The following is a 26,946-nucleotide window of genomic DNA, read 5'->3' as shown; positions in this document are numbered from 1 at the left end:
CTGGATCGCGAAGACAATGCAAAGCCTCATGCTGCCTATATCCCATATCAGCTCGTTATGTTCCCTGATTGGTAGTGAGAGAACAGTGAGCTCCGATGCAGTTAAACACCTGAACTGGACTTTGACAATTGATGGTGACGGTAAAGCGAGTGCAGTGCTATCACATGTTCAGTCTGTATACTTCCAGGACACCGAACCGCAGCGTTGATTAGTGCTTAGCGCACAGTATACATCTTTAGTCCATTCCACGTACTTTTAAGCTTCCCTTTAGTTTGCAATGCGCGGTTGCCGTTCTTGCATGATTGGATAACAGTTTGATAACGGGCAAATGACACAGATGGCGTCTTAAAGAATCGGAAGGGTGTACACAATCCTTCAATCAGTAAATCAATGCATTGGTGTAGTGCCAGTATGATTTTGAGTTCAGAACCACAACGGTTTGTGTCACATTGCGCTGGCAGAAGATCGGAATCGCGAACTGTCACATCACGTTTTGATAGTCACGTTTAAGTCCCGCTTTTACGCTGACGAACATCGATTCATCCTTCCAACATCCACTATGAAGTATTGATTCACCACCTGCGAACATAGTTACTGTTTCAAAACCCCAACGCTTCAAACTTCATATTGTATTTCAGTGTACGCCCCCACCATCGAAGGTGTTGTCTCTGGTTTCAAAATATTTACATGATAGCCAACATCTGATTTGCAACCATGATCTGAAGTCGAAATAGGAACGAATTAATCAGAGCAAGCATGCTTAGCCTCACCCTCATCTCTGTTATTATGGTTCTCTATAGAACCGTTACCTGAATGATGTATACCACAAACGAGGCAGTTTAGGGTTCCGTGGGGTTCCGAAAAGCGAGGAGCAGGTCCTGGTTTTCTTGCTTTGGAGATTCGTCAACAGTACGCTATATCTTCAACGCTCTTCAACGCCATTCCACAAAAGCAGTATACCTTCGAACTAGGAATTGCCCAATCTGGGTGCTAGCATTCAAACCCGCTCCAGCTCGTAAGTCCAAATCATGTTGTACGCGTTGGGCAGATCTTAATTAATTAAAAGTTTAGCTACCACAAGGAAGCTAGTATCATTCAGACTAGTGAGAAATATCCCCTGAGTGCCTTGATATTCTCTCATCTAGTGAAAGACGTCGGGTAAACAACTTGCCGATCCTATAATCGACAAAAATCAGGCTAACTTAGCTCGTGCTCGTGCCTAGCGTAGCATCCCTAACGGACGGGGGATCCTGAACCCTGAACATATTGAGCGGTGCGCGAGACGGAAGGTACTGTCCTCCCATATACCATATGCGAATCCCTAAGATTTCGGGAGTTCGTTCACGGGGCTCTTCCATGGTTGGGAGGGCATTAGCGCAAGCGTCTGGACTCTGCACGGTCTGACTCAAATCATGCACTTTTGAACTGTGCGGGAAAGGTCCAGTGGTCGTGTTCGAAGATTGTGGCGTAGAAGATACAATTCCTAGGCAAGCAAGCCGCTTTCCATCCAAGCGCAGAAACTTGAAACTACACTGCTAACCAAAATTCAATGCTGAGCACACAAAGAATATCGGATGGATTTTAACAGAAACTCTGTAAATTCGCATCGTCGCCGTGCACGGGCGGGATACACTGTTAGAACAAAGCTTGAACAAGTTGCCAGAAAAACTGGTTACAAGCATAGAAAATCGTGCATTGTAAATGTAGAGCACGGTGCGCATGGGCTGTCGCTAACCTAACTCACATTGACCTACTTAAATGCCTGCTAATCCGCCAGACAGTTACCAAATTAAAAGCTCAAAGTTGCGACATTGCAGCGCTCGTCTTTCTCTTCAGCGTCACCACCATGACGTTTGGGATGATGGTAGAGATCACGAGCAGAGCGTCGGCGAGGACGAAGACGGGCGCGTCATCGTTTGATTTAGACAATCAGGATGGGAATGTGGATTTGAGTTCGCGCGATGTGAGGGTTTGTATTGATATTGAGGGTGTGATGAGCGGTGTGCTGGGGCGTGCGGTTGGCTCGCTCAGCGCTTGCAGTGAATTTGGGGTTGTGCGCTTTTGCGCGTAGGAGGGCGCGGAAGGCGGGTGAGGAGAGGGATGCGAGGGAGTTTGTTGCAATTGGGGCGGTGAATTATTAATTAGCATTGGAGGGCATGGGACTGGGATTGAGTTCGAGTTCGAGTTCGAATGTGAATTTGATTGGACAGTATGTTATCTACATACTATCTTGTAGGATTATTGTAGGCGATTAGATGATATTAATATGTGCCCAGTACCGTTCATCACAGGTACACGAATAATATCACGATGATGATCATGGTGATGGTGATTCTACTAGTACCGGTCAATAATGTAACAACACCCACACACCACATACCATTTCTCACTGTACATTCTGAATTTCTGATAACGAATTGCCGATGGTTTTTTATATGCTTTTGCTACTGTTCAATAGGGAACCTCGAACATCTGATTTTCACGGATGTTGGTCATTCGCAATGCATCCAAATCATCTCTCATTCTCCAATATCTCAATGAAGTTTCACCAAGGTTCCAACTATACAGACAACATGGATACCACATCCCATAAAAAACAAAGCACACAAGGTATCCAACCTAAATCCAGCTTTCTTTTTGGATATCACACTCGTCAAGCCTTTTGGCACGACGTAAAACGTACACACTTATGTGAATCTATTTATAGATCAACTAAGATAGCAACGCAACATTTGCGTGCTATTTTTGGATTGAACGATGGGTTCTGGGTCGCTGCAAGTTGAACCAATCAAAATATCAGAAAGATTGTTTTTCTGGAAGGGAAGTGTATACGTATACGCTTCACATATTCTGTTCTTCTGGTCTGAGTGCGCAATGTGCACTAGGCATGTGCAGTGTGCAGTGTGCAGTTGCAGTTCGGAGTATTGATATCACCCCACAGGGGTTCGGGACAGGGGGCAAAGATGTGATTTGTGATTTCGTACATTGACAGGTCAAACAGCATCAATTCGTCAGTTTTCCCTCTCACGGATGTCATCCTGTCATCCTATAAAGCATGGGTTCAGAGAATATGTGAGCTTCTTTACAGCGGCGGAGCCCTCCATCTTGTGCATTGTAGATTTTTTGGTGTTTGACCTCTTGAAATCCACTTACTTTTCGTTCTTTCTTTCTTCTTTCTACTTTGCTTTCTTTACTTGTTCGTTTTCGTTTTTCGTTAACCGAAACACCAACACAAACAGCAACACTCTTTATCTTATAAGCTCACCTCGGTTCGAATTCAACGATGTCGAAGAACCAATACCCAGTGCCCGCCTACATCCTCTACATCACCCTCCTCACAATGGTCATATGCATCCCAATGCTCGCGCTCTCCGTCGTCAACTTTGGCTTGCTCTCCATCTGGCTCAACGCAGCCGTCGGCGCGCTCATCCTCATCCACCACACATCCTACCTCTTCATCACCTGGGCGCACTCCAACCGACCCTCGAGCAAACCCACCGACTTCCTCATCGACCCCGAAGCCGAAGCCGACTCCAAATCCTCAGAATCACTCTCACCGACACTCGACGAAAAGTCCGCATGGGAAGACGACACCGAGCCGGACTACGCGATGCCGCTGCCGTTCCAGCCGCTCAACATCGCTTCCCTCGCCTTCCTCTCCATCATCACGTCCATGGCGTTCAGCGTGATGGTGGACATCACGAGCCGCGGCGCGATGAAGAGCACGCTCCCCGCTGAGCGCGTCGGCTCGCATAAGTGGAATATCAAGATTGAGATTGGGCAGACGGCTGTGTTGGGCTGCGCGATGATTGCTCTGGGGCTGAATTTGGCGGTGTGTTTGTTGGGGAGGAGGAGGGTTGTTGAGGCGAATGAGGAGAAGGAGGCGAGGGAGTTTGGGTGGGTGGAGAATTAGTCGGTGTGTGGGCACCGCGTGCTGTGGTTTACTGGTTAGTGTGGTTATCTCGTATGGTAACTGAATGTGTGATGGGTATTAATACTCATCCAATACCGTTCATCACAGGCACACCAACATCATGATGCTGATGATGAGTTGAACCGTGACCTCAGTTCCACCGCCACTCCCTCCCCTTCGGATACTCCACGCATAGCAATTAGCATACCCTCAAGTCAACCGCGACACCCGCACGCGAGCAACGGTACAGGTAGCAAGCTACCCACCACCAACCGCGTCAAGCTAGCACAAAGTCCACCGGCATAGTGCATTCACTTCACTGCCAATGGACTTCTTGACGTACGGGACAACGCATCGTTGGATATATCATATCATATCATATCATATCGTTTCTAGAATCATCCAGGATGATTCTGGAATCTGTGCCATGGAATGGCACCCCTTTCACTTTCACTTTCGCTTTCGCTACTAGTACTTTTAGTAGTAGTAGTAGTTATCGTTTTCACTTTTTTGTTTCTTCGTTTTACTTTTCAGAATGTAGGTCATCATCATCGTTACTACATAGTATAACTTCTACACCAATTGGATGGGTTTTTGCCAAGTTCGTGTGTGTGAATATGAATCTTTAGCCGTTCGGTATCCGTATCCGTAAAGTATATTATATTTCCTCGCAAGCTCAAGCTCGAGCTCAAGCTCAAGATTGCAAAAAGTCCTTCAAACCTTGAAGCTTGAATTTGAAACGACAAGTTCACCCATCAAAGCCGCGGTATCACTCCCAGTGTCACTCCCGCCCCTCCCATCCGCGGGATCATCCTACCACAACAAAAAGCAAAACTGTCGGCCGACTAGCTCAGTTGGTTAGAGCGTCGTGCTAATAACGCGAAGGTCTTGGGTTCGATCCCCACGTTGGCCACACATCTTTTTCTTTTCTTTCTCTCTCTCTCTGTGCTTTCTTCTTGTGCTTTTTATCTTTTTGTGCTTTTTATCTTTTTGTGCTTTTTATCTTCTTGTGCTTTTTATCTTTTTGTGCTTTTTAACTTTTTGTGCTTTTTAACTTTCCAATTTTCTCTTTTACATTTACAAGGGTTCTTGAGATGTCTTACTCGAAAGTTGCAAGTCGAACCAGTTTTTATTTTATTTTTATCTTTATTTTGCTTTTTTTTGCTTTTTTTTGCTTGTCGAACGATCACAGTAAGTATCGAAAACGACCGTCTATCCCAACTACCATTGTACCAAATCTAAAGCAGAATTCAAACTTGCTCACATTCTGATTCAGACTCGGACTGAATATTATCAAATATCAAATCAACAATGTAATGCGATATGATTTTTTTTGGTGTACATGTGATTGTAATGAAATTGGCATAGGTAGTAGGTGTGTGACATAGCATCATATAGTGTGGTGTGGGGGAGGGGAGGGGGCATATCTAGGTATTAGGTATTAGGGTAGGGGGTAAGGGGTAAGATTAGGGTAGGGGTAGGGTAGGGGGACCTGTCACGGACGGTTTGTAGTGTAGTGGTGGTGTAGTGGGGGTAGTGTAGGGGTAGTATAGTAGGGGTCGTGTAAGGTAATGTCGTGGAGTAGTACGGAGGGGGTCGTAATGCACGAGAATCTGGGTAGAATAGAATAGAATAGAATAGAAGAAGAGGGAAAGAGACAAGACAAAACGATGATGATGAAGACGATGAAAGATAAATACGAAAATTGATTGAATGACAAACTCAAAAAAGAAAAAAAGAAATGAAATGGGGGAGGGAGGGAGGGGGGTTGATATAACCTGATATCAACGTCTCGATTTTTTTTGTGGTGGTGGTGGGGACGACGCGAGGAGTCCGGATTGTGTTGATGATGATGATGAAGGTGAGGTGCGGTGAGGTGCGGTCCAGCCGCATTAGGGAAACGGAAACGGGGGGAGGGAAAGGGCGTCGTCGATGCAAAAAATAGAAAATAGAAGAAAATAGAAAATAGAAGATGGAAGATAAATAAAATAGCGCCGGAGAGCGATGGTGTACATAACAGGTTCTAGAAGATATAATGATGATGATGAGGAGGACAAATCGAAGTGAAGAGATGGAAAAGAAAGGATAGATGGAATCAATCCGAGATGAACTTGGAACTTGAGACTTGAGTGATTTGAAGGGAGATGAACGTGAACTTGGGAACTCGGGAGGTCGGGAACGTGGTCGTCATGGAAAAAAGTGTCGAAAAGAAGTGTCGTGTAGTGTGAAAGGAACCAGAGCCAGAGCGCAGAACGCCTTGGTTAGGTAGGATGGTAGGAGTGTGGCGAGGAAAAGAAAAAAGAAAGTCTCGAAACGTAGTCCCGTTGTCGTGCTAGCTCCCTAACACGCAACACACCTAAATTAGAACAACTACATTCAATACGAAAAATAGACCAGTACGCAACGCACCATGTACACGGAGACAGAGAGACCCTCTCAAGCGCTAATTCTCCTTCATCTCCTCGTCAATCCTATTCTCCGCCCCGCCCAGCGCGCTACTCGACACCGACAACCCACGCGCACGCGCCGACGTGCGCGCCGCAGGCGATTTCATCGTATTACCAGCCGACGGATTCACATTCGCCGGGCGCAGCTTCGCCGGGCCGTGCCCCGCAGGCGTAGGCGGGAGCGCAGGGAGCGGCGCGGTCGGCGGCGGCGCGAGGAGCGCGGGCACGGGTATGGGTGCACCCCTACGCACGGCGCGGCGCGGTCTGTGGAGGGATATCGTCGTCAGGCCAGTCGCGCGCGAACGGGTGATAGAAACATTCGTGTACCGTGATGCAGATGAGGAAGAGGACGGGACGAGGTGCGCGGCGGATACGGGCGTCGGGAGGGAGAGCACGCTCGAGCAGCTCCCGCTCCGCATCCGCCCGACGACGATCGTCGTCGTCCCGTCCAGCCCGGTGTACAAGCTCATGGTGGTGTCGGCCCCGACGCTCCCGCTGCGCGCGCGCGAGGGCACGGGCAGCTGCTTTTGGAGGTGCAGCGCGTTTTCGGCGGCGCGGGCGGGCCCGCGGATGGCGTTCATTGGGGAGGTGGCGGCTTGGGTTAGGCTGGAGCGGCGTCTGCGCAGGCGGGGCTGCTGCTGAGTTGGAGTGGGGAGAGGCGAGGCGAGCGAGTGGGGGGCGTTGGGAGAGATGGAGAGGGACTCGCCGTTGGACCGGGGTGTGGGCGTGGCACTCCTCCGTGAGAGGGATGTGTTGGCGGCGTCGGCGGCGGTGTTAGCGTCAGCGTCGGGGTCGGTGTCCATGAGCGAGTCGGCGGGCCCGGGGGAGGAGGAGCGGTACGAGTCGGACAGCTCGTCGTCCCATGGCTCTGAGATGTCCGAGTTGAAGGTGCCGCGGCGCTGCAGACGCGGGTTCGTCGACTGGGCGAGCAGGCCTGAAGAGAAGAAGGGCGAGTAGGACGTGAAGGCGTTCGTGTTCGTCGCGCGAGACATTAGGAGAAATAAAGAAAGAGGTAGGGATGAAAGAGGTGGGTTTGGTCGGTCGTGATTTAAGTTCAAGTTCAAGTTGAACCAAACCTCGTGCAGCCCGTAGTTTATATTTGGATCGTGAGTGCGCTTTTAGTCCGTGGGGTCCCCCTGATTCGACGAGAAAGAAACGAGACGAAACGAGACGAAACAAAAAGAAAAGAACAGGAAAAAACCCGCGCTTGTCCTCTCCTTTATCATCCCTTTTTTTTTTCTTCTACCCCCGATTTTCGGCATCCTCTCCGGGACATGATTATCCAGATTCCACGACCATGACCACAACCCAACGGGCTGCGATCGGTGGTCATAACAACGTGTACAGACATACTCCGCATCCGGTATTCCACTCGTCCCTTTTAGGGGCACCCCAGGGCACCCCAACCAGACTCGAAAGGCGCGCAACCCAACCCACCAATGGGAGACGTGGAAGGCAAGGAAACACAGGGCGATCGCCATAGCGAAATAGGCGCCGAATTACATTCGCCACGTTCCTCGGGGTGCGGATGTTGCTTCAGGACAAAGGGGTATTTGTCCACAGTCCGACTCCTAGGACACCCGACTCCTAGGGACACCGACGCCTGGGTGACGCAGATGAACCCCACCCAAGAATGTGATCTTGATCTTGGTGATATCGCTATTCCATTTCCACCCTTTGTCTGAATCAATGTCAGTGCGTCACCGGCTCTGCCATCGTGTACAGGGGCAAAGATGGAAGGCCGTACGATACGATATGATAAAGGATGTGTTTGTCACCGTGCTGATTAGATATGTGATATGTGCGCTTCTCGTCTTTCTTTCAAGGTCCTTGCCTTCTCACAACAACAAACAGACCATTGTCTCTACGGAGACACACAATCCGAGCGCGATGATGATGATGGTGATGTATGGCTTATGGCTGTCCGTTTGCACATTTAATACCAATCAATAAACTTTTTGTCCCATACATAGAAGTCTCAATTCTACACAATTCCATATACACACTCTGATGTCCTGGATATAGAGAGATGGTTTCCGAACATATAAATCCAGTATCCATATATTCATAGGTTGCATCCTCAGATACAACTTTGAGTGCCATACATATAGTTTTGGTGCCCACATATACAAATTACAATCCCTTACATAGAGAAAACACTCCCTTTTATACATATTTTGTTGCCTTACTTATATCTGAAGATTCCCCGTATGATTGTTCTTACCTTTCTTCATCCCGAAGATATACAGTCATTTTTCGGCATTCTGTCTATGCCGTGCATGCCTAGACATCGTGAGAATCGGCAAATCTCGGCAAATATGGACACAGATTACAGTTCATTGCCTGTATGCCTATCGACACACGCTGATTGAACATTAAAAAGATGCACATTTATCCAATTAATCAGTAAATATATTCCTGTGTAGGCTGATTACAGAAGTAGCTTGTCTTCATAGTTTGAGACGAGTGCTTTGACCAGCCCATTCGCCGTGCTAAGGCTTAAAAAGGCCTAAGTTGAGGTTGCAGACAGAAAATTGCATTGGAGTAGTCTATATTCAGTCTTATGTGACTTTAATGTACGAGTGTTTATGCTCATGATTAATTTTATAATCTTGTAATGACTGTCCTACTTTCTTCACAAGTAGCAAGCCACTGCAAGCGGGACGAAAATCGAGTTCCCACGCCTCTACGGCACAGACGGCACGAATAATATTCATCTGGACAACTCTATATCTTCGGACAAAAGTTGAGGTACATGCGGAGAGGGTCACAGACTATGGTACTGAGTTTTTTATGTATGGATAGCATACCCTTATGTGTGCAGCTCCCATTCAAACTGAAGGGCATGCAAATACAATGACCGGGATAATTTCTTCTATGCTCGGAAATTATCTCTCTATAACCGGGACACCAAGGTATGTAGTTGGGTTCAAGAAAAATTGTGATTTATATGTATGGGGAAAAAAGTTTATACTTTGGTATTAAATGTGCAAACGGACAGCCATAGTTATCGGGTCCCTTTCCTTCCAGCACATCCCACGCCAATTTACATTCGAGTTTCAATGAGAACTGTGAGCTGTCCAATAACGCAATTATATCCACAGGGCATTAGGCAATCACTGCCTACTCGTCGGTAGATATCTCATGTTGTCCGCATCAGTAGTAACTAGTAACGAGTAGTATATCTATTACTCTGAGGTTATACGTATCAGGATTCAGAAAGAATATCTCTGCGTGTGCCATAGCCTGAGGTGCTTATAGGTTCGTCGATTCGATTGTGAATTGTTTGATTCTCAGTGCGTGTTCCTGGCTGTTCCTGCGTAGCAGCCTGAGTAGTGGTAAATGTGCACCCACGAGCCTGCAGTTTTTTTTAAAAAAATAATTCCACCTTCCGGAGAGAGCGGAAAGCTGTGGCTCTGCACGTAGTGTGACAGGTCGAACAACATCAGTTCATCACCTCTTCGTCTTAGGAACGTGTTCCATCCTGTGCTCCATGATCTAATCTACTCTTATAAAAGCTCGAGATGATAAAAAAACTGTGTAGGTTACTATATGGGAGGAGTCCTCCATCTCTCTGCATCGTACACAGCTGACCTTCTAATTCACACCTGTCGCTTCTGCCCTTCAAGCTTAGAGTTTCAGCCTTCTATTCATCCCTTCCTTCTTTCACTTTCAATATCTTTTCATCTCCCTACCAAATTTTCAATACACCAATGCTAACGAACCACCACCCAATCCCACGATCCCTCCTCATCACCACCATCGTCACAATTATCCTATGCCTCCCAATACTCATAATATCTATCGTCAACTACGTGCGGATGCTCAGCACCACGACAATCTCGCGCACAGCGGCCGTCGCGTGCCTCGTCCTCCTGCACCACACGGTGTACTTCGTCGCTACCAACGCTCAACGCAAGCGGGTCAAAAATAAAAATAAAAACAGTCCCGGGGGCGGGCGCTTGCTGATTGACCCTGAAGAGTGGGAGGTGCCGGGAACCAAGGACGAGGCGAACGAGTTTGCGATGCCGATTCCGTTCCAAAAGTTTAATATAGCAGTTCTCATCCTTCTCCTCGTCGTAACTGCCACGGCATTTGGGATAATGGTTGGCGGAGTCACGAATGGAGCGCTGAATTCAGAGGATGAAGATGAGGACGTGGATTTGAAGGCGCGGGATGTGAGAGCTGAGAAAGTGCAGACCGTTGTGCTGGGTTGCGTGGTTGTTGCGCTTGGAGTGAATTTGGCGATGTGTGCATTGGGCCGGAGGAGGGCTCGAAAGGCGAATGAGGAGAAAAATGCGAGGGAGTTTGTTGGCGCGGGGAATTAGATTGGTTGAACTCGGTTAAATTATATTGAATCGAACTGAAATGGACTACTATGTACTTACCATCTTGTAAAATTACTGTAGGCGCTATGAAACGATGGTAATATCCACTCAACCGTTCATCACAGGTGCATGAATAATATCACAATGATGATAATGATGATAAAGACGATGGTGATGCTCTGAATCACTCATCATCTTTCATTCTCCAATCAAATAACTGGATGGGGTTTTCACTAACCATCCAGACTACGTGATTACCACAGCTAACTAATAACAGACACCGCAATGTATTCTGTTTAACTCCATATCACACTTGTCAGGTTGGCACGACAGACGGAAACCTCATACTCAAATAAATCTATTTATAGATCAAGCAAGATCTGTTGCGTTGCTAACGCAGCATTTGCGTGCTATTTTTGGTTGAACGCTGTTCTGGGCCGCTGGTAGCAATCAGATTACATGGAAGGAAAGCGTATAGGGTAAAATAAATTACAACAGATATGTTAGAGAGGGAGACTATGTATAAGTGCCCAAGGTTCATCAAGCCACTCATTTGTTGGTCATTTGGGCAAAATATAAACCACGCATAAGTTAGAATTCTTACTCTGTTGGCAAGACCAAACGCAAAACACTGAAAACCTCATCTGGCTGATTCACGAAGTAGAAATCATAAAACCAAAAAGACATTTCTATGGCCAACGTGGGGATCGAACCCAAGACCTTCGCGTTATTAGCACGACGCTCTAACCAGCTGAGCTAGTCGGCCTGTGATGTAGTCACCTTGGCAATACATCTCCAGCCGCGCCAGCGCTTAACATTGCTTCAAACCGAAAAAGGACAAAAACGGGATCGAGAAAGGCGATGAGTTACTCGGGGTTATTGTCAAAGTCAGTGGTCTCCTCTTATCTATCATTTGGCCTGCAGGCGCTCATAAACCTCGTCATTTCTGGTGGCCTACAAGGGCCCTCATTATCAATTAACCTATTGAACGCTAACATCTTGTAGATTATCATAGACAACGGTGGCATCGTATTATAGAACACTTGAATAGAGCTCTGAAAGTGAGGACTCGGACATCCGTCATCTTCACTGTGTTTCTCATATACTTGCGGTAATACTTGTTGTCGTTCTTCAATCTCGCCCATCATCCCTCTCTCTACTTTATTATACCTTTCACTCACACCCTTTTCTCTTCACCATTACTTTTCTCGTTACACGTCCCTTATAGTTAACTTGACTCGTGTTCCCTGTTTTCACCGGTCTAAGTCCATTCAGATCTACAATGCAGCATACCTGTTTCTTAGTCGAGAACTTTGGACCTCAAAAATATTTTTTGACACACAAACCCCCATTTTTTATGTCAACATGTTTCCCTCAAATCATTACAAAACCATTAAACCACATCTTCTGAAGGGTAAAAGCACAAAATATCATCCAAGATTGAACGTGTGAGAATCCCAAGAACTTTGTGTGTTATTATCACGACATTCTAATGGGTGCTCTGGGGTACTAGTATTCTATTCGTCAATAAGAAAAGGAGTTGATACCGTCCAAAAAGATTTCTAATGGCCAACGTGGGGATCGAACCCAAGACCTTCGCGTTATTAGCACGACGCTCTAACCAACTGAGCTAGTCGGCCGACGACGTGGATTTGATTTTGAGAAATGAGGGCCGCGGGCGCCTAAATGTGCTGCCCGCCGTACATGGAAAAATTAAAAATAGTCGAGGGAGTTTTGTGGTGCCGGGTTCCGGCGCGATCTGTTCCCGGGGTTCCTTCCTAGACACCTTACGCTAGTTTTGTTTCATTCATTTGCTCTCTGCGTACTATGCACTCGAGCACTCGGAGGTTGTCAGTACAGATTTGCCATCTCCAATCTTTGTCGACGTCGTCGTCGTGGCTATCTTCCTCGTCATCGTCGTGGTTATCGACGTCGCAATGCTGTTCCCGTCCCGCTTCCCTACGGAGCACCCGCACCAACGGCGATGCAAAGACCAAGACGAATACAACCGGTTGCCTGTCGTCGCGCACGTACGCTACGGTGACGGGCGATGAACACGGCGCGTCTTCATCGTCTTCTTCGGCGTCGTCGTCTGCACCTCCCAAGAACCCGTACCCGTATCCGCGGCACGCAAAACCGACGCCGTACCAGATATTCCATCTTCCTGTCAGCGCGACGCAAGCTGAGATCAAGGCGCGGTGTAAGTCACACCTTACATTTCTCTTTCTTTCGACGACGTCAGGTTACGCGTGAGACGTGAGCTGACTTGACCTACACCATCTATATCCTACCTTCAATACCCCTGACGCGCGTCTGTATTGTGTGACATCAGACTACGAACTCGTCAAAGCCCACCACCCAGACTCACACCACGCCTCACGGATCGCATCCGACATCGCACATACACGGTTCAGGAATATCCAAGCCGCATACGACTTTCTACGCGGGCGCACGCTATCTCCGCATCCAAACGCGCGTCCCACTCCAGCGGGGGGTACCAGAGGGTTCGACCCATACGTACACGAGATGGCGAGGAGGCGAAGAGCGTATTACGCTTCTCATTCGCGGGGGTACGACGACGCAGAAGAAGATGGGGATGGGAAGGGAGGTGGGAGAGGATGGAGATCTGACCCGAACGAGCGGACGATGTGGCACGAAGACGGCTGGCGCGAGAGGCTCATCTTTGGGCTTGGGATGATGGCTAGTATCATTCCACTGTCTGCGCGTTTATCGATATCACTCACCTCCTCCCTTTCCTTCCGCAGAGCGTTTTGGCGGGGCTTTTCCCGAATATGCCGGTTACGATCGCGTCGACGTTTATGCCGACGACTTTCTCTGCGTCTCCAACACCACCTCTGTCGTCTGTGCAAGATCGGGCGACTACGGCTACAACTAATGCTACCACAAAACCCCCATCATCCAACACAAATTCATTCCCGCTCCCCTTTGTAATTGACCTCGATAAAGGGCACCGGGAAGCCGTGTCTGCACTCGTTGAAGCGCGGAATGAGCGTGAGACGTTGGGGGCGGAGAGGCGCGAGGGGGTGAGGCAACGGGTACGCGAGATCAAGAGTGCTAATGGTGATGTTGAGTTGACGAGAGGGGTGCAGGGTGATTTGGATGCGCGGGCAGAGGATGTGACCGACCACACGCAAACCGTGCAAGCTGGATCGTGTGATGAACAACGCTCCTCATCATCAACATCATGTTCTGATTCTGTGTCTCCGTAGAGATAATGGGCGGTGAGAAGGTAAGAAAGAAGGAAAGAAATGTGAAAAGCAGGAGCAGAGAACACATCGCATATTTAATCAGCACAGAACACATCTTTCACTGCATCTATGTAAAGAACAAGCAGAGTATCAAGTCTAGTCCTATGTCAGCTCAAAACTGCCCTACTGGCGACCAACATTTCAGAGGCGGGCAGCTTCGCCTTTGATGTCGTGGAGGAGCGAGTGCCAACTGTGCCGTTGAAGTTCAAGCTCGAGCTGGATCGAGTGATGCACCGAGCGCATCATCATCATCATGAAGGGTGTCTCCGTAGAAACAATGGGCGGTTTGTTGTTGTGACAAGGTAAGAAAGAAAGACGAGAAGCGCACATATCTAATCAGCACCGTGACAAAAAACTTCTTTGGACTTTGCCATGTACTCGGCCTTCAAAGCTTCAAATTTCGTCTTCCAATGCCCCTGTATGCGGTGGAAGGAGCGAGCTCAAACTGGGTTGTCTGAAATCAAGCTCAAGCTGGATTCAAGTGATTTAACCGAACTCATCATCATCATCGTGCTCTGATTGTGTGTCTCCGTAGAGACAATGGGTGGTTTGTTGTTGTAAAATGGTAAGAAAAAAAAAACACAAATGATTCGGGGAGGAGTAAACCTAGAGAACAGCACAGCACATATCTAATCAGTAGAAACACATCTTTTTATATCATGCAGCCATTGGTGCCAGGGTCCTATCAGAAGATGGGGTTCTAAGCTGGGGTAAATTTGGCGCAGTGTGTAAGCCTGCTGCCTTACTATACTACCGTTTCTGCTGTATATATACTGTCCGTGATTAAGAAACATATCGTTTCTTAATTGGTTCTTTTACCTTACGTAGTGTATAGATTCCAGAAGAAAGAAAGTATTCGAGGAGAAAAAAATAGACAGAGAATTGACATTCACAAAGTTCAGGAATACGGCGCACAAACTCGATAGGGCACAAGCGAGCGGCGTGCGCATCCAACTTCGCGCACCGGCCACATACCGCTAAATTCCCATCAATATCATCAAAGCAACATGATTGCTTTTTCGATCACCCAAAAAGTTCGAAATATGCCTGAAAACGTTGTAATCGAGACTGAAATACACTGTAATCGGGCCTGAACACTGCAGAAAGGTTCGTCCACGAGTTTTTTTTGCGCGGACAGTCTGGCGGACTGTCCGCCGGACTCAAGGTGTATCTTGTGTGTTTGTGACCATGATGTGACGTCCGAGCCACGTCGCGAGCTCATGAAAGTCTTCCTGGACATAGCCCGCCCCCTGATGCGCTACACGGTGCGCACATTGCTCGTAGCGTATTCCACTGCTGCCCCAAACACGTGAGAATTTCTTCGGTGCATTGTGGCTTTTTTGGATATTGGATGGCTCAACTTCAACTTGCGAACAAGTTTATTCGGACGCGTCAGGGACGCGTTTTTCCTACCCCAATGCAGTCATTCACATGTACTCCCATAGAAATAAATCTGTAATATAAATACCAAAACTTCATACAGCCAAAACAATGGTGAACATCCTCTAGGCCAGCTCGGGGGCGGAGGGCGGTAGTGTGTTGGAGGGGCACTGATCGCTGTCGAGCACAGTGTGCACGGCTGTCACTAACCCAGTCACGCTCGCTCACTATAAGGCCTATAAGTCCGGCAGACTGTCCGCCGGTCAGTCTGGCGGACAGTCCGCGCCTTTTTTTTTCGCAAACCACCTGCCCTCGAACACTGGGGAAATAACATGATAAATTACCTTCCGTCTTTTCTCGCAAAAACACTGGGAAAATAACCTGGTAAATTTCCTCCCAACTTTCCGTGCAAAGCACGGGTACACTGCTAGTATCCTGAGCAAATTCGATCACACCTTCGACAAGCACCTCCCAATGTGCAGAGAATGTAGAGTGGGAACACGAGCAACTGAGATGGTCGAACACTTCATTTTCAATGTGCTGCGGACAGGGAGAAGAAAGAAGAAATGTGGGAAGAAATACAAAAGAGAACCACCAGCATCGAAGAACTCACGACAAACACATCATGCAAGCAAAAGCCCTCGTAAGATATATTGCAAGGACGAAAAGACTACGATACTACAAAGAAGACATACTACTTATATTGATCGAAGAGGAGGGGTAAAATCGGGCATACAGAAATCAGCGTGGCTGCTCGCGTGCGTGCGTTTTTGCGTGTGCCTGCGTGACACGCATTTTTGCGCAACAACTGTGTTCTGCACGCATATTGATGTGTTCTGCACGCAATGTCACAGTTGTGTCACACGTAAGGTTGTAATGTAATGGTTCTCGTCAGCGCTCATTTATGTATATTTGGTATGTGCCAATGACAGTATCCTCTTGTGCTATACCAGTTCATGCCTAGCTATCACACGGGTATCAAACAGTTCAACAGGATGCAGATGGTTGCATGGTTGATGTTGTGTTTTATTTAAATAATGCCTTTACGGGTCTATAATACATTGGAATTTTGTGTATTTGAGGGTCTGGTTCCAGTAGAACTTCAACGAAGAATCATTCTTACAAAATTCATATATACAATGAATTCGAGGCACGGCTTCGTATGCTGTGAACCTCGGCATGTGCCTCGCATCAATCTCCGAGGCAGCAAACGATCATCGGCATTGCAAACGGCAGCCGCTTATGATCGGTAATATCCGATCACTTCGTCAACTTGAAAGAAAAACGACAATTTTGCTTTTTTGACATGCATTTATATTGTTGAACAACCACCAGCGTGACACCACAGCACGCTAGGTGCACTCTATTGAACGCATTTGCTACGCAAGCAGCACGCAACTCATTTTCCCACGTACACGCGATGAAACGCGATGGCACGCGACGGCACGCGACCCAACTAAATGCGTGCAATCGACACGCAGACAGTGGTGATCTGCACGCGACGGCCCCGCAAGGTATTTTACCGTGCACGCGAGTACAAGATAATGCGTTTTGGAGCATTCTCTGTAAAATGTATATGGATGCGCAATTAAATATATGTTTCAAAGATCTTAAAGAAATTAAAACGTGAAACTAAAGATGGCACTGTTTCAAAGATGCTATTACAAATTGTGCCATGCAAATACCCTACCCTCTGGGAAGGATGCTTGTTAAGACAACAATAAAATCTTTCCCCAAATCCGACAGTAAATCAAGCCCCTGTGACAAGGATCCCGTATACAAGCTATGCAAAATGCAAACCAAAGTGCGCGCGGCGGAGCACTCGTAGCACCGGGTCCTCTTAGTCGTTCGAGCACGACAAAAACCGTGTTAGTGCATCATTGTATAGGAATTGTTGGTTTGAATCTCCTGGATTTGTACAACGAACGGTGTCGCTCCCCCCGACGGTCCCGAGTTTACGCTCCAGTTTGTTGTGGCTAACCCCGTCGGTTACTAATGCAAGGAGTCAGTGAATAATGGAGGATACAAGGGAATAAAATCCTGTTCCTCTAAGAGGCGAACATTAGACATTGTAATGGGAATGGGTGTTTTGAAGCACAAACAGGATATATTAAAGTAACATTCCAACTACCCATTTCCTCTAGCTTCCTGCATAGATGTAAGTATTAAAATGTTCTCCCAAACCCGTATCCCTATTGATAGTTTCATCCAATAACATATGTCGCCCCTAATCCATAGATGCTGAGCTGAGCCTTTCCTAACGGCTTCAGATTGAACCTGAGCTGATCTGTTAATTAAAGGCAGAAATATCTAGCCTCGGCTTTGTAGGCTGAGCCCTTATGCTAAGACAATGGATCAAGGCTCGCTAAAACATTATTAGACCCTAAATTAAGTAGCTTTATCTGGATGAGAATGAATCATTCAGTACAACTGGATGCATAACATACACTATTCTTCATGTGAATTTTATACAAAGTGTTGCACGCAAATAGCACGGTACTTCAACGACGCTGCACGCATTTACATATCATGCGCACGCGACATCCAGCATTTTGCACGCAAAGTCATATGAAGGACACGCAAATTTACTGATTGACATTTATGCGTGGCACGCAAAAATAGGTCGCACGCGGGCTAACCACGCTGATTTCCTGGTGCCCGGTAAAATCTAATGCGGACACGAACATCAAAAGACGCCCGGGCCCGAGAGGTGCAAGAGAAGAAGAAAAAAATGAGAAGAGAGTAAGAAGGGAAAACTACCCACTACAATGCCGGAGGCCTTGCACTAAGCAACCCTAGGACGGATTGGATCCAGTAGGGGACAAGAGGGCCCTCTAGGATGCAAGTGTGAGCGAAGGAGAGCAGTAGGGGCTCCGGGAGCCCATAGGTAGCATCGCAGTACAAGGCCAAGGGAGGGGCTCTCCCCTCAGAGGCAATAACATAAAACAAAAAAAGTGTAGAGATATATGTACATGGTATGTGATAGCGCAGTGGTAAAAGTTTGTTTCGAGCTTATCCATCTACTTATTTGTTTGTGACGGTTTTCTTATGGGGGGCAGGGGGAGACGAAGATGCTTGATTAAAGCCTGGATATGAATCGCTTGCTTACGTCCCTTTTTAATGTTCAACTTCCCGTCTCAAAGGCAATATATAGAAATTGACGAGGAACGCCTGAACAATCGGTCTAGTGGGAACTTTTGAATGCATGAATGAGCGCTAAAAATAACTTTCACTCATAACATACCGCCGACGTTGTAAGGGGGTGGGACCTTTTTCAGAAATAGGTTGTATTCAAAGAGGTTCAGGGACGTGATTGAAATGAACGATTGTATCCTTCGAAGTCAGTTGAGATACACATACAACTGCGCTCAAAGACATCTGCAATTCAAGTTGTTCTTCCTCAGGTTTCAAAAACCAAAGTGTTTATCGTGAGCAGCACGGCCAAATTTAGATAGCGCCCACCGGCTGATATGTGGCTCTGCCACGACGCAGTGGTATTTGAGCTACGACGGCGACATACTCTGCGCAGACAGGCGGTGGAGTACAGGGATTTCCACTGGATTTCCGATCGACGAGCCACACCCAAAAACCAAAAATACACTCGATCGGTGCGGGTAACTTATGCGAGTGCATTGAAAGCCTGAGTAGCGCTTGAAGAAATGGTTAAGGCGGTTGAGTTTGGTTACTGGTGGTAGCTCATAAATGGAGGATTTGGAGATGCTTGCCAAAACATCACGCCGAACAATCATGAAAGGTAAATCTGCAGCATGAGAATGCATTGCTTTTGCCTACTTTATTAGCCCCAAGGCTTCCTGATAGTATGCTTGATTGGCGGCACTTCATTCCGATGATCGTGCACATCGATTGTATAAACTTGTTTCAATTATTATTTCGATGAACGCATCAGTGTTGAAGAATACAAAACCTTCCTCTCCAACGGCCCCGCAATATTATCCCGATTGATAAAGGCCAAGAAAAAGGCTGTAATAGATAGCAAACTAATCTCGACCTTCCTATATCCGGTAACTTGTTGAGGGCAATGCCATCTCGGTGCCTCTGAATTGAGTAATGCATTCAGATGTAATCCAACCGGGGAAGCATATTTTGCGTAATTTCGAGGATTTTCGACCATGCCGGGCGCTAATGGGATTATCCCCATGGAATGTGTAGGCCCAGACGTTAGGAGTCATACATGCAAACACTGCCTTCGATCAAAAAGGCGGATCACAAGATCACAAGGGCAGACTTGTAAGTTTAACAAAAATTGTCATTGTGATTTACGCGTTTGAGGAATGGTCGAGCATAGCCTCTCGTCATATTGCCGCTGGCGCCGAGTCGTCATTTTTTTCCAGATCTCTTCAGAATATGTCGGACGACAGAACGTGGTGGACCTCCCACGAACCCCTCATGCCCGATACCGACCAGGATTTACAAAGAATATACCATTGATGTGTGTATAATCGTTCCGTAAACGGACCCGATGTCATGGTCTTCCGACGTATCCGAGCGCCTCCAGGAAAAGCCGGTGAGGGGCACTAGAAATATCTCTCTGATGATCGCGGATTTCCCCTGAAGGCCTTTTTCCTTGACTTCAAGTCCAAATTCAAATCTCCGACGTCATATGTACGAGCGGCATGCGACAGGTCAATCTAGCTGAGTCAATACCTCTGCGCTCTGAATTTTTTGACTTGAACGTCCATAACACCGACGTTTTCTGGCAACAGTTACTAAACAGACATTTGACAACGAGGTGGAAACAATGACTGGCGAGCAGTCGTGTCTATCCTTTTGTTAATTTTGGAAGAAACATTAGCAGGGCTCCCCTGATGACAGGTTGTGTATGCCAAGTCGAGCGTGCAGACAGTATTATCTAAATGGCATGAGCCTCCTCCCGAGTCGAGTACATGCTTCACTATCATCATCATCATCATAGACAAAGAACGGAGTAGCTTTGGCATAGAATGTCATAGATACGTGTCAACTTAGCGCGCACCACGAGAAAGTCGATGACATCGAGGGATGGACCCCGTGAGGTAGATATTGTAAAAGTATAATAAGGCAAGAAAAAAAGTACACCCAGCATCATCATCCTCTTTCATTGGACTTTCTTTCCCCTAATTTTTAATACCTAACCGACGATAATGTATACCAATCCATTCGGTGCATTTTGGGATTTACCAGGCGTGTCTGACGCATCTAACGAGCAACGTCTTGCTACAGGGAGCTCTGGACTGACCTTTGGCGCTCTTCCGCTGGCGGACAACCCCTGCACGATGAAATTCACATTCAACAGCCACCAAACGGGTGTTCTGAACAGCAACGTCACAGGCCCCAACACCCTCGTATATTTCAACGTCTCGTCGAGCACGACGACGACGACAGTATCACGCAAAAATGGAGACGTATACGCGACTGTCGAGTGGACGCGCCACCCAATGATGCAGATATATGGCGAGACAGGTCGTATACCCACCTCCCACTGGATCAGCCTATCTCCAGATCGAACGTGAGTTTTTTCGTGGAAAAAAAATTGATCTCCGTTTTTTGTTGACTTGTGTTCATTTTTATGATCTCTGTAGCCAACGAGTCGTAATGATCAAAGGCCGTTATTACTACTGGATCCCAAGAGGTACCAGAATTTGCGTAAGTGTCAATCTTGGTCTCGTGTCCGCGCAGATCTTATTGATGGTATATATGATGTGATGTGCTCAATGATTTTTTCTCGCTTTGATGCAGCTTTACGGAGATGATGATGAGACAGCGACCATATCTGGGGAGATTGCGCACATCTCACGCACAGATGGAGAGGTCTCCCTGAACATCTCGCTCGTAGCATTCAACAATGGATTTTTGGACGCCTGTGTGCTTGCCACCGTGCTCTTCATGAGTGGCAGAAATATCGACTAACCTTAGAAAATGGAGAATCCGGATTTGCGACGTCGGGGTTGGCGGGAGGTCACGGTGCGCGTGTGTACCAATTGTGTACACGCTATGTGGTTTACGCGATCTAACCGGCGGGCTGTGCAGTGTGTGTATGTTGTGCGCGTATCGGCGACTGATAATTCTCTGAAAGATGTAGATTTACTATTTAACTGATGTATCCATAGAGTACGCTTCAGCTTTTTGTTTTGATGGTTTTAATTATACCTATAGATTCGACAGGTCGATCAGCCACACGGCCCATGTACCCTTTCTTATACACGCGGTATTTATCCTAGAACTAGATTATAGCCACTTGGTAATTGTATTGATACACTATAGAGTTCTTTAAACAAATGCGTCGAGTTTCAACTATTTATCGCAGAGCGTTGTGAGAAACAGCGACGAAACCGCATGGACGTTCGGGTATCAGAGGAAGAACAAACTGTCGTCTATTTAGGCGTAACAAAATCCCAAGACGACTCTGGACGGGATTTCAATATGGCCGGTGTTAAGAGCTGTATAGTGCGTCTTGCAGGTCGCAAGAAGGAGCGACTGTTTCTGGTTTCAATTAGTCATGTGAGCGAACCTGAGGTGCTGCTTGCAACTTACTCTTTCGAGACTTCCTGAACTGCACCCTTTTCCTCATCGCAGTAGTCCAAGTCTTCCTTTACGCAATCTGCATCACCATTTTCAACCGCTGGGAATTTGATGTCCTACAAAATATATGCAAACACGGTGAGTATACGCCTATAACCCACAGACTCTCCACAGCCCCAGAAAGTGAGGCTAGAAAGGAGCAAGAACCATACACTCACAAAAACGTTTCCCCCTTTACCCGTTTCACTACGCATATTTCCAATTTGCTTTGAGAGGGAATCGGATACGACGCGTCGCCGTTGTATAAAGCTTAAACAGATGTACATTCCCATCACGAGAAGCTCAGCGCCAATCAGCGAAGAAATCCCAACTTGACGATCCTTCCTCCAAACGAAAATGCCCTGTGGGGTGTCGTCTGTATCATCTCTCCCTTGTATTGTTGAAAGATTGGGTGGGTTGGTGACCTCAGCAAACGGTTGGGGGTCCTGGACAGCCAGTTGGACGGAGCAGTAGAGCGCGATGATCCATATTGTTGAAACGAGTGCAGAGGTGGCGATGGTGATGAGCGATGGCGCTGGCCTGTATCCCTGATACCGTAGCTTATCGACACTGCGTATTTGCTTCAGTGTGACGAAGGCCTGATTGGCAAGTGCTAGGTTTGTGCCGATGGCATTCAAAATAAAAGAGCGTGTATTAAAGTTGAGGATCGAGACGACGAGAATGGAGATGGAAAGAATAGAGGAGACCGTTAGCAGACACTGTGTCTGCAGATGATTCGCATGGCCCATGATCCTCTAGGGATCGAACAAGAAGAGGGAAAAAGACATCCTTGAGAAAGGCCTTGGTGGTTATTTAAATGTACAGCAAAACCCACTATTTCAGGAAACATACTCGTCGATAACGGGTTCGACGTAGATGAGACGGTGATAAATCGGCATATGAGATGAATAGTAGGGTTGCATGTTACTTCAGTATTGCCTTCATCAGTCCAGTTTTGATAGATTCAAGTTTTTAGAACATCTTAAGCAAGATGTGGACATAAAAGGAGGAGCCCGACACAAAGATGGACACAAACGACAGCTGGGGCATGGAAGACACCTAGACATAAGAAGTATCGTGCACTGCGCTGATATGTTCGCAGTACGTGCACAGAGACTGAAAGTTTTGCAACCATTGTTGTCGTGGTTATTGTTTTGACGTCCTTGGGTTTGGCTTGTATTGATCTCCTCAACACAGATATCTTTGCAGCAGCTGATGTGCCGACTCAACTTGGTGACAAGTATGCACACCTGGACCGCGAGCTTCCAGGAGTATGGAGAGCGCAGCATGCGCAATGCATGTATAGGACGCTGCTCATAGTTGGTACATCTAGGGTCGCTATATCGCCAATGAACTTTCCCCAAGCCAAAGCAGAGAAACAAACGTCCAAGGTTGTTAGGTGTGCTAAAATAAGCCTGTTTTGAAAAGAACAAAGTTTCCAGGTACGCTCTTGAAGGATACGGAGGATCATGGAGATGCCAGGAGTACAAATTTAACGTTTGTAGAAGCCTCCTGACTGCCGCATAGTTTGCAACAAATATGATTGAAATCATCAGACTTTCATCTTTTAAGGTCGTCGAATACATCGTGGTTTGGGATTGATTACAAGGCACCTCAACTAGTCGATAGCGGTTATGAAACCGCAAGTTGATCTTCGAGAATTGACATCAGTCAGATATGTCGCCAGAAATATACTGGGTTTGAGAATCATTCGTTTCCGTGAGTGGATGATTGATTAAAGATTGGTAGTACACTAGCATGTTGAAGTTGATCAGTAACAACATAAATGGGAGAAAATCAGACTTACAAGGGAGCCCTAGATATATCCTACCTTGAAAAAAGTTACGCATCCTTTTTGCTTTTCTTCCGCTCCTCCTTCAGTGCATTTGCCAATTTTTGGAGTTGTACGGTTACAGCTGTGTTTCCACCCTGGGCTGATGTGCTGCGCGCTTGAAAGTCGCGAAGAAAGGCCTCTGTAGTTTTCTGCGCCGTCCTCGTTGTCAAAGGAGTCTCTGATATGGGGTGAATGCGCAATGGTGGCGACAAAGGGGCATCCATGGTGGCCGTCCGGAAGAAAGAACGTATGTAAGCCGATCATTCTCTCATGTCCAAAAGCGGAAGTTTTATTTTAAGTAATCCCGCCAGCGAATGTGGGGTGACAAAAAATATCGTACGAGTGAATTTTATAAAGTTTCCACTTTACACGCTCGCGGGCTTTTTAACTAACCTCATTTCCCTTTCCTCCACCACTATCTCATAGCACAATGGGCGCGGCGAACTGGATTGCTCTTCTCCTTACACACCCCCTGGAGTTCAGGACGCTCATCCAGTTCTATCTCTACCATGAGCAAAAGCGTGACATTGCTGCTATTAAGGAGCACCCGACGTCGGGATGGGATAGGGACTCCATGAGAAGATGCTGGGAGTTCCTCGACATGACGAGCAGAAGTTTTGCCGCTGTAATCAAAGAGCTGGAGGGAGATCTGGCGAGAACGGTGAGTGACGCGTCTCTTAGACTTTTTCTCCTCTTCGCGGGAGGTAGAGAAGGATACAAGCTTTTCTAGCGCCTTTTATACACGAAGGATGTATGATGTGTGGCGATTCCTCGGGCCATCGAGCCACTATTGCGTTAGCTGAAAAACCAAATTCAGAAGACGGAATAGGGTACACGCAAGCCTTTTTTTGGGAAATTACGAGGCTTCGTGTTCGGGGAGCTTTTACCTTTTTGAGACTCAAATTCATTTACCATTACTTACAATACTTTCGCAACAGATAGCTTTATTCTATCTCGTTCTTCGCGGTCTCGACACGATTGAAGATGACATGACGATCCCTGATGATGTTAAACAACCTCTCCTGAGGGCATTCCACGTACACACTGTAACTCCTGGATGGAAATTCGAAGGCTCAGGCCCCAACGAAAAAGACAGACAGCTACTGGTCGAATACGACACAGTTGTCGAGGAGGTGAACCGCCTCAACCCCGAGTATGTACTATCTCTACAACAGCTCACCGCCCGATCGATTACTGACTCCTTTTGCAGCTATAAAAGCATAATTATCGATATTGCACTGAAGATGGAGACTGGAATGGCGGATTACGCCCATAAAGCTGCGACGACAGGTTCCATTTACTTGGAAACTGTCGCTGAATATGACCTGTATTGCCACTACGTTGCTGGTCTTGTCGGTGAAGGCCTCTCACGGATTTTCTCTGCGTCCGGGAAGGAGGGTGCTTTCCTTGGCGACCAGCTTGAGCTCAGCAACTCGATGGGCTTGCTTTTGCAGAAAACCAACATCATTCGTGACTACCGGGAAGACTGTGACGAGCAGCGGTACTTCTGGCCACGGGAAATTTGGGGACGAAAGGAGTACGGGTTCACGGAGATGCACCAAATGTCTGCGACGGACCCGGACACGGTGAAGCGGGCAATGTGGGCGCAGAGCGGTATGGTTCTGGATGCACTGAGGCATACGACGGACGCACTGGATTACCTCCGTCTGTTGAAGAACCAGAGTGTGTTCAATTTCTGTGCGATCCCCGCGACAATGGCTATTGCGACCCTTGAGCTGTGTTTCATGAACAAGGAGATGTTCCAGCGGAATATCAAGATTCGTAAGGCTGAAGCTGCCAAGGTACGTTTAGCAGGTTGTTTGTTCATCTTTCTATAAACTCACTTCCGAATGTAGCTTATCATGCGTTCAACGAATCCTAGAGAAGTCGGCCTCATCTTCCGCGAGTTTGCGCGCAAGATTCATGCCAAGGCTGTCCCTTCCGACCCCAACTTTATCAAAATTTCCATTGCATGCTGCAAGGTATGTTGTCTCCTGTGTCTAGGGCATTCTTTTAGGCCATCTCATCGAACCAATTCTTTCTGCAGATTGAGACGTGGTGCGAACACAACTATCCCTCCTTCGTACACTTCAGCCCCGAGACCGGCAAGCAGAGCCTCGAGCCCACCGACGCACGTACTGCCCTCATCATGCGCGAGCAGGCCCTCGAAGCACAGCTTGTGAAGAAGAAGCGTGCAGAAGACATCCGCAACGGCGTCTCACCGAGCAACGCATATGTCGACAAGCTCGAGAACAGGGAGATGTCGTCGAAGGAGATCATGATGTACGTCGCGGCGGTGTTTGGGCTGATGCTCGTTATGGGTGTCAGCATCATCTATACTGTGATCTACTTTGTGGGCGATCGGTGAGGCAGGTGGTGAACGGTGGACAGTTAATGCTTCCTCGTTCCCTAAATCATTTGCTTTTATCGTGATTGGTGTTAGTGTTGGTCTTGCATTTTTTTTTTGGCGTTGCAGTCCGTTCTGTGATGACTTTTTATATTCGTTTCTCGGCATACTATTATGTATCAAGGACCTGGGTAATATTTCCTTCCCCCTCCCTCCACCACCTCCCTCTTTGCACGTACGACGCTTTACGCTTTACACGTTCACATCTGTATTTTTTAATTATTAGCTAGTCACTTAGGTAGATTTTTCTTTCTCTTTTTTCAGTTTCGTTTGCTGAACGTCGTTTTTCCTACACACTCCCTCTCTCTTCACTTCCCCCCCCGCACCCAGGTGATACATACGCAGCTAAAAAGTCATTATGTATATATAATCTTATTATCTGAAATACCCAAAAACATTCATTCATTCCGGCCTGCGGAACCATGCTTTCAGCGATAACATTACTGATATAGTTGCGCAGTCTTGTGTGAACGATCGCTGTGCATGGGCGTCAGCGTTGACGTCGATTCTGATGCTCCTGATCTGAGGAGTGAGCTGCTTGAGGTGGTTATGATCTGGAGGTAATCAGATAACATAACTCCATCGGTTCGATGGCGTAGTTGGTTATCGCATCTGTCTAACACACAGAAGGTCCTCAGTTCGAGCCTGGGTCGAATCACTTTTTAGCCTTTTCGATTCTTTTCTTTCTTTGTTTCGCTACTGCCGGTCCTGGTGAACTTCCTTGTGCGAGAAATAGTACTGGTACCCATATTACTGTCAGTGTTTTCTTTCAGTGTTTTCTGTCAAGAGGCTAATGTATGTACAAACAAC

The 26,946-nt window shown here is 47.1% G+C and overlaps 8 protein-coding genes and 4 non-coding genes across 12 annotated transcripts; 7 read left to right on the top strand and 5 right to left on the bottom strand.

Moving 5' to 3' along the window:
• Positions 1–3,283: 3,283 nt before the first annotated feature.
• JR316_0007743 (uncharacterized protein) lies at positions 3,284–3,913 on the top strand (the record flags this gene model as incomplete). The annotated part of the gene is made up of 1 exon (XM_047893467.1): positions 3,284–3,913. One exon carries the CDS (start codon positions 3,284–3,286, stop codon positions 3,911–3,913), a length of 630 nt encoding a protein of 209 aa, XP_047746782.1.
• An 839-nt stretch (positions 3,914–4,752) lies between these two features.
• JR316_0007742 lies at positions 4,753–4,826 on the top strand. The gene has a single exon. It is a non-coding gene; the product is annotated as a tRNA-Ile (tRNA).
• Positions 4,827–6,356: 1,530 nt separating this feature from the next.
• Positions 6,357–7,352, bottom strand: JR316_0007741 (uncharacterized protein; the record flags this gene model as incomplete). Its single annotated transcript, XM_047893466.1, has 1 exon — positions 6,357–7,352. The coding sequence occupies one exon, from the start codon at positions 7,350–7,352 to the stop codon at positions 6,357–6,359; it is 996 nt and encodes a 331-aa protein (XP_047746781.1).
• A 2,829-nt stretch (positions 7,353–10,181) lies between these two features.
• JR316_0007740 (uncharacterized protein) lies at positions 10,182–10,688 on the top strand (the record flags this gene model as incomplete). Its single annotated transcript, XM_047893465.1, has 1 exon — positions 10,182–10,688. The coding sequence occupies one exon, from the start codon at positions 10,182–10,184 to the stop codon at positions 10,686–10,688; it is 507 nt and encodes a 168-aa protein (XP_047746780.1).
• Positions 10,689–11,380: 692 nt separating this feature from the next.
• Positions 11,381–11,454, bottom strand: JR316_0007739. Its single transcript has one exon. It is a non-coding gene; the product is annotated as a tRNA-Ile (tRNA).
• An 800-nt stretch (positions 11,455–12,254) lies between these two features.
• JR316_0007738 lies at positions 12,255–12,328 on the bottom strand. The gene has a single exon. It is a non-coding gene; the product is annotated as a tRNA-Ile (tRNA).
• A 187-nt stretch (positions 12,329–12,515) lies between these two features.
• JR316_0007737 (uncharacterized protein) lies at positions 12,516–13,918 on the top strand (the record flags this gene model as incomplete). Its single annotated transcript, XM_047893464.1, has 3 exons — positions 12,516–12,888; positions 13,021–13,405; positions 13,456–13,918. 3 exons carry the CDS (start codon positions 12,516–12,518, stop codon positions 13,916–13,918), a joined length of 1,221 nt encoding a protein of 406 aa, XP_047746779.1.
• A 6,560-nt stretch (positions 13,919–20,478) lies between these two features.
• JR316_0007736 (uncharacterized protein) lies at positions 20,479–21,244 on the top strand (the record flags this gene model as incomplete). Its single annotated transcript, XM_047893463.1, has 3 exons — positions 20,479–20,843; positions 20,917–20,980; positions 21,074–21,244. The coding sequence occupies 3 exons, from the start codon at positions 20,479–20,481 to the stop codon at positions 21,242–21,244; spliced, it is 600 nt and encodes a 199-aa protein (XP_047746778.1).
• Positions 21,245–21,708: 464 nt separating this feature from the next.
• On the bottom strand, positions 21,709–22,644 carry JR316_0007735 (uncharacterized protein; the record flags this gene model as incomplete). Its single annotated transcript, XM_047893462.1, has 3 exons — positions 21,709–21,817; positions 21,869–21,972; positions 22,075–22,644. The coding sequence occupies 3 exons, from the start codon at positions 22,642–22,644 to the stop codon at positions 21,709–21,711; spliced, it is 783 nt and encodes a 260-aa protein (XP_047746777.1).
• Positions 22,645–23,698: 1,054 nt separating this feature from the next.
• On the bottom strand, positions 23,699–23,953 carry JR316_0007734 (uncharacterized protein; the record flags this gene model as incomplete). Its single annotated transcript, XM_047893461.1, has 2 exons — positions 23,699–23,711; positions 23,742–23,953. The coding sequence occupies 2 exons, from the start codon at positions 23,951–23,953 to the stop codon at positions 23,699–23,701; spliced, it is 225 nt and encodes a 74-aa protein (XP_047746776.1).
• Positions 23,954–24,159: 206 nt separating this feature from the next.
• Positions 24,160–26,097, top strand: JR316_0007733 (Squalene synthase; the record flags this gene model as incomplete). Its single annotated transcript, XM_047893460.1, has 5 exons — positions 24,160–24,390; positions 24,668–24,882; positions 24,940–25,531; positions 25,586–25,711; positions 25,777–26,097. The coding sequence occupies 5 exons, from the start codon at positions 24,160–24,162 to the stop codon at positions 26,095–26,097; spliced, it is 1,485 nt and encodes a 494-aa protein (XP_047746775.1).
• Positions 26,098–26,720: 623 nt separating this feature from the next.
• JR316_0007732 lies at positions 26,721–26,794 on the top strand. Its single transcript has one exon. It is a non-coding gene; the product is annotated as a tRNA-Val (tRNA).
• The last annotated feature ends 152 nt before the right edge of the window (positions 26,795–26,946 follow it).

Source organism: Psilocybe cubensis, chromosome 7, assembly GCF_017499595.1.
Source record: "Psilocybe cubensis strain MGC-MH-2018 chromosome 7, whole genome shotgun sequence".
NCBI classification, from domain to species: domain Eukaryota; kingdom Fungi; phylum Basidiomycota; class Agaricomycetes; order Agaricales; family Agrocybaceae; genus Psilocybe; species Psilocybe cubensis.
Note: the sequence above shows the minus strand (reverse complement) of the source record. Positions and strands in the feature narration are given on the sequence as shown.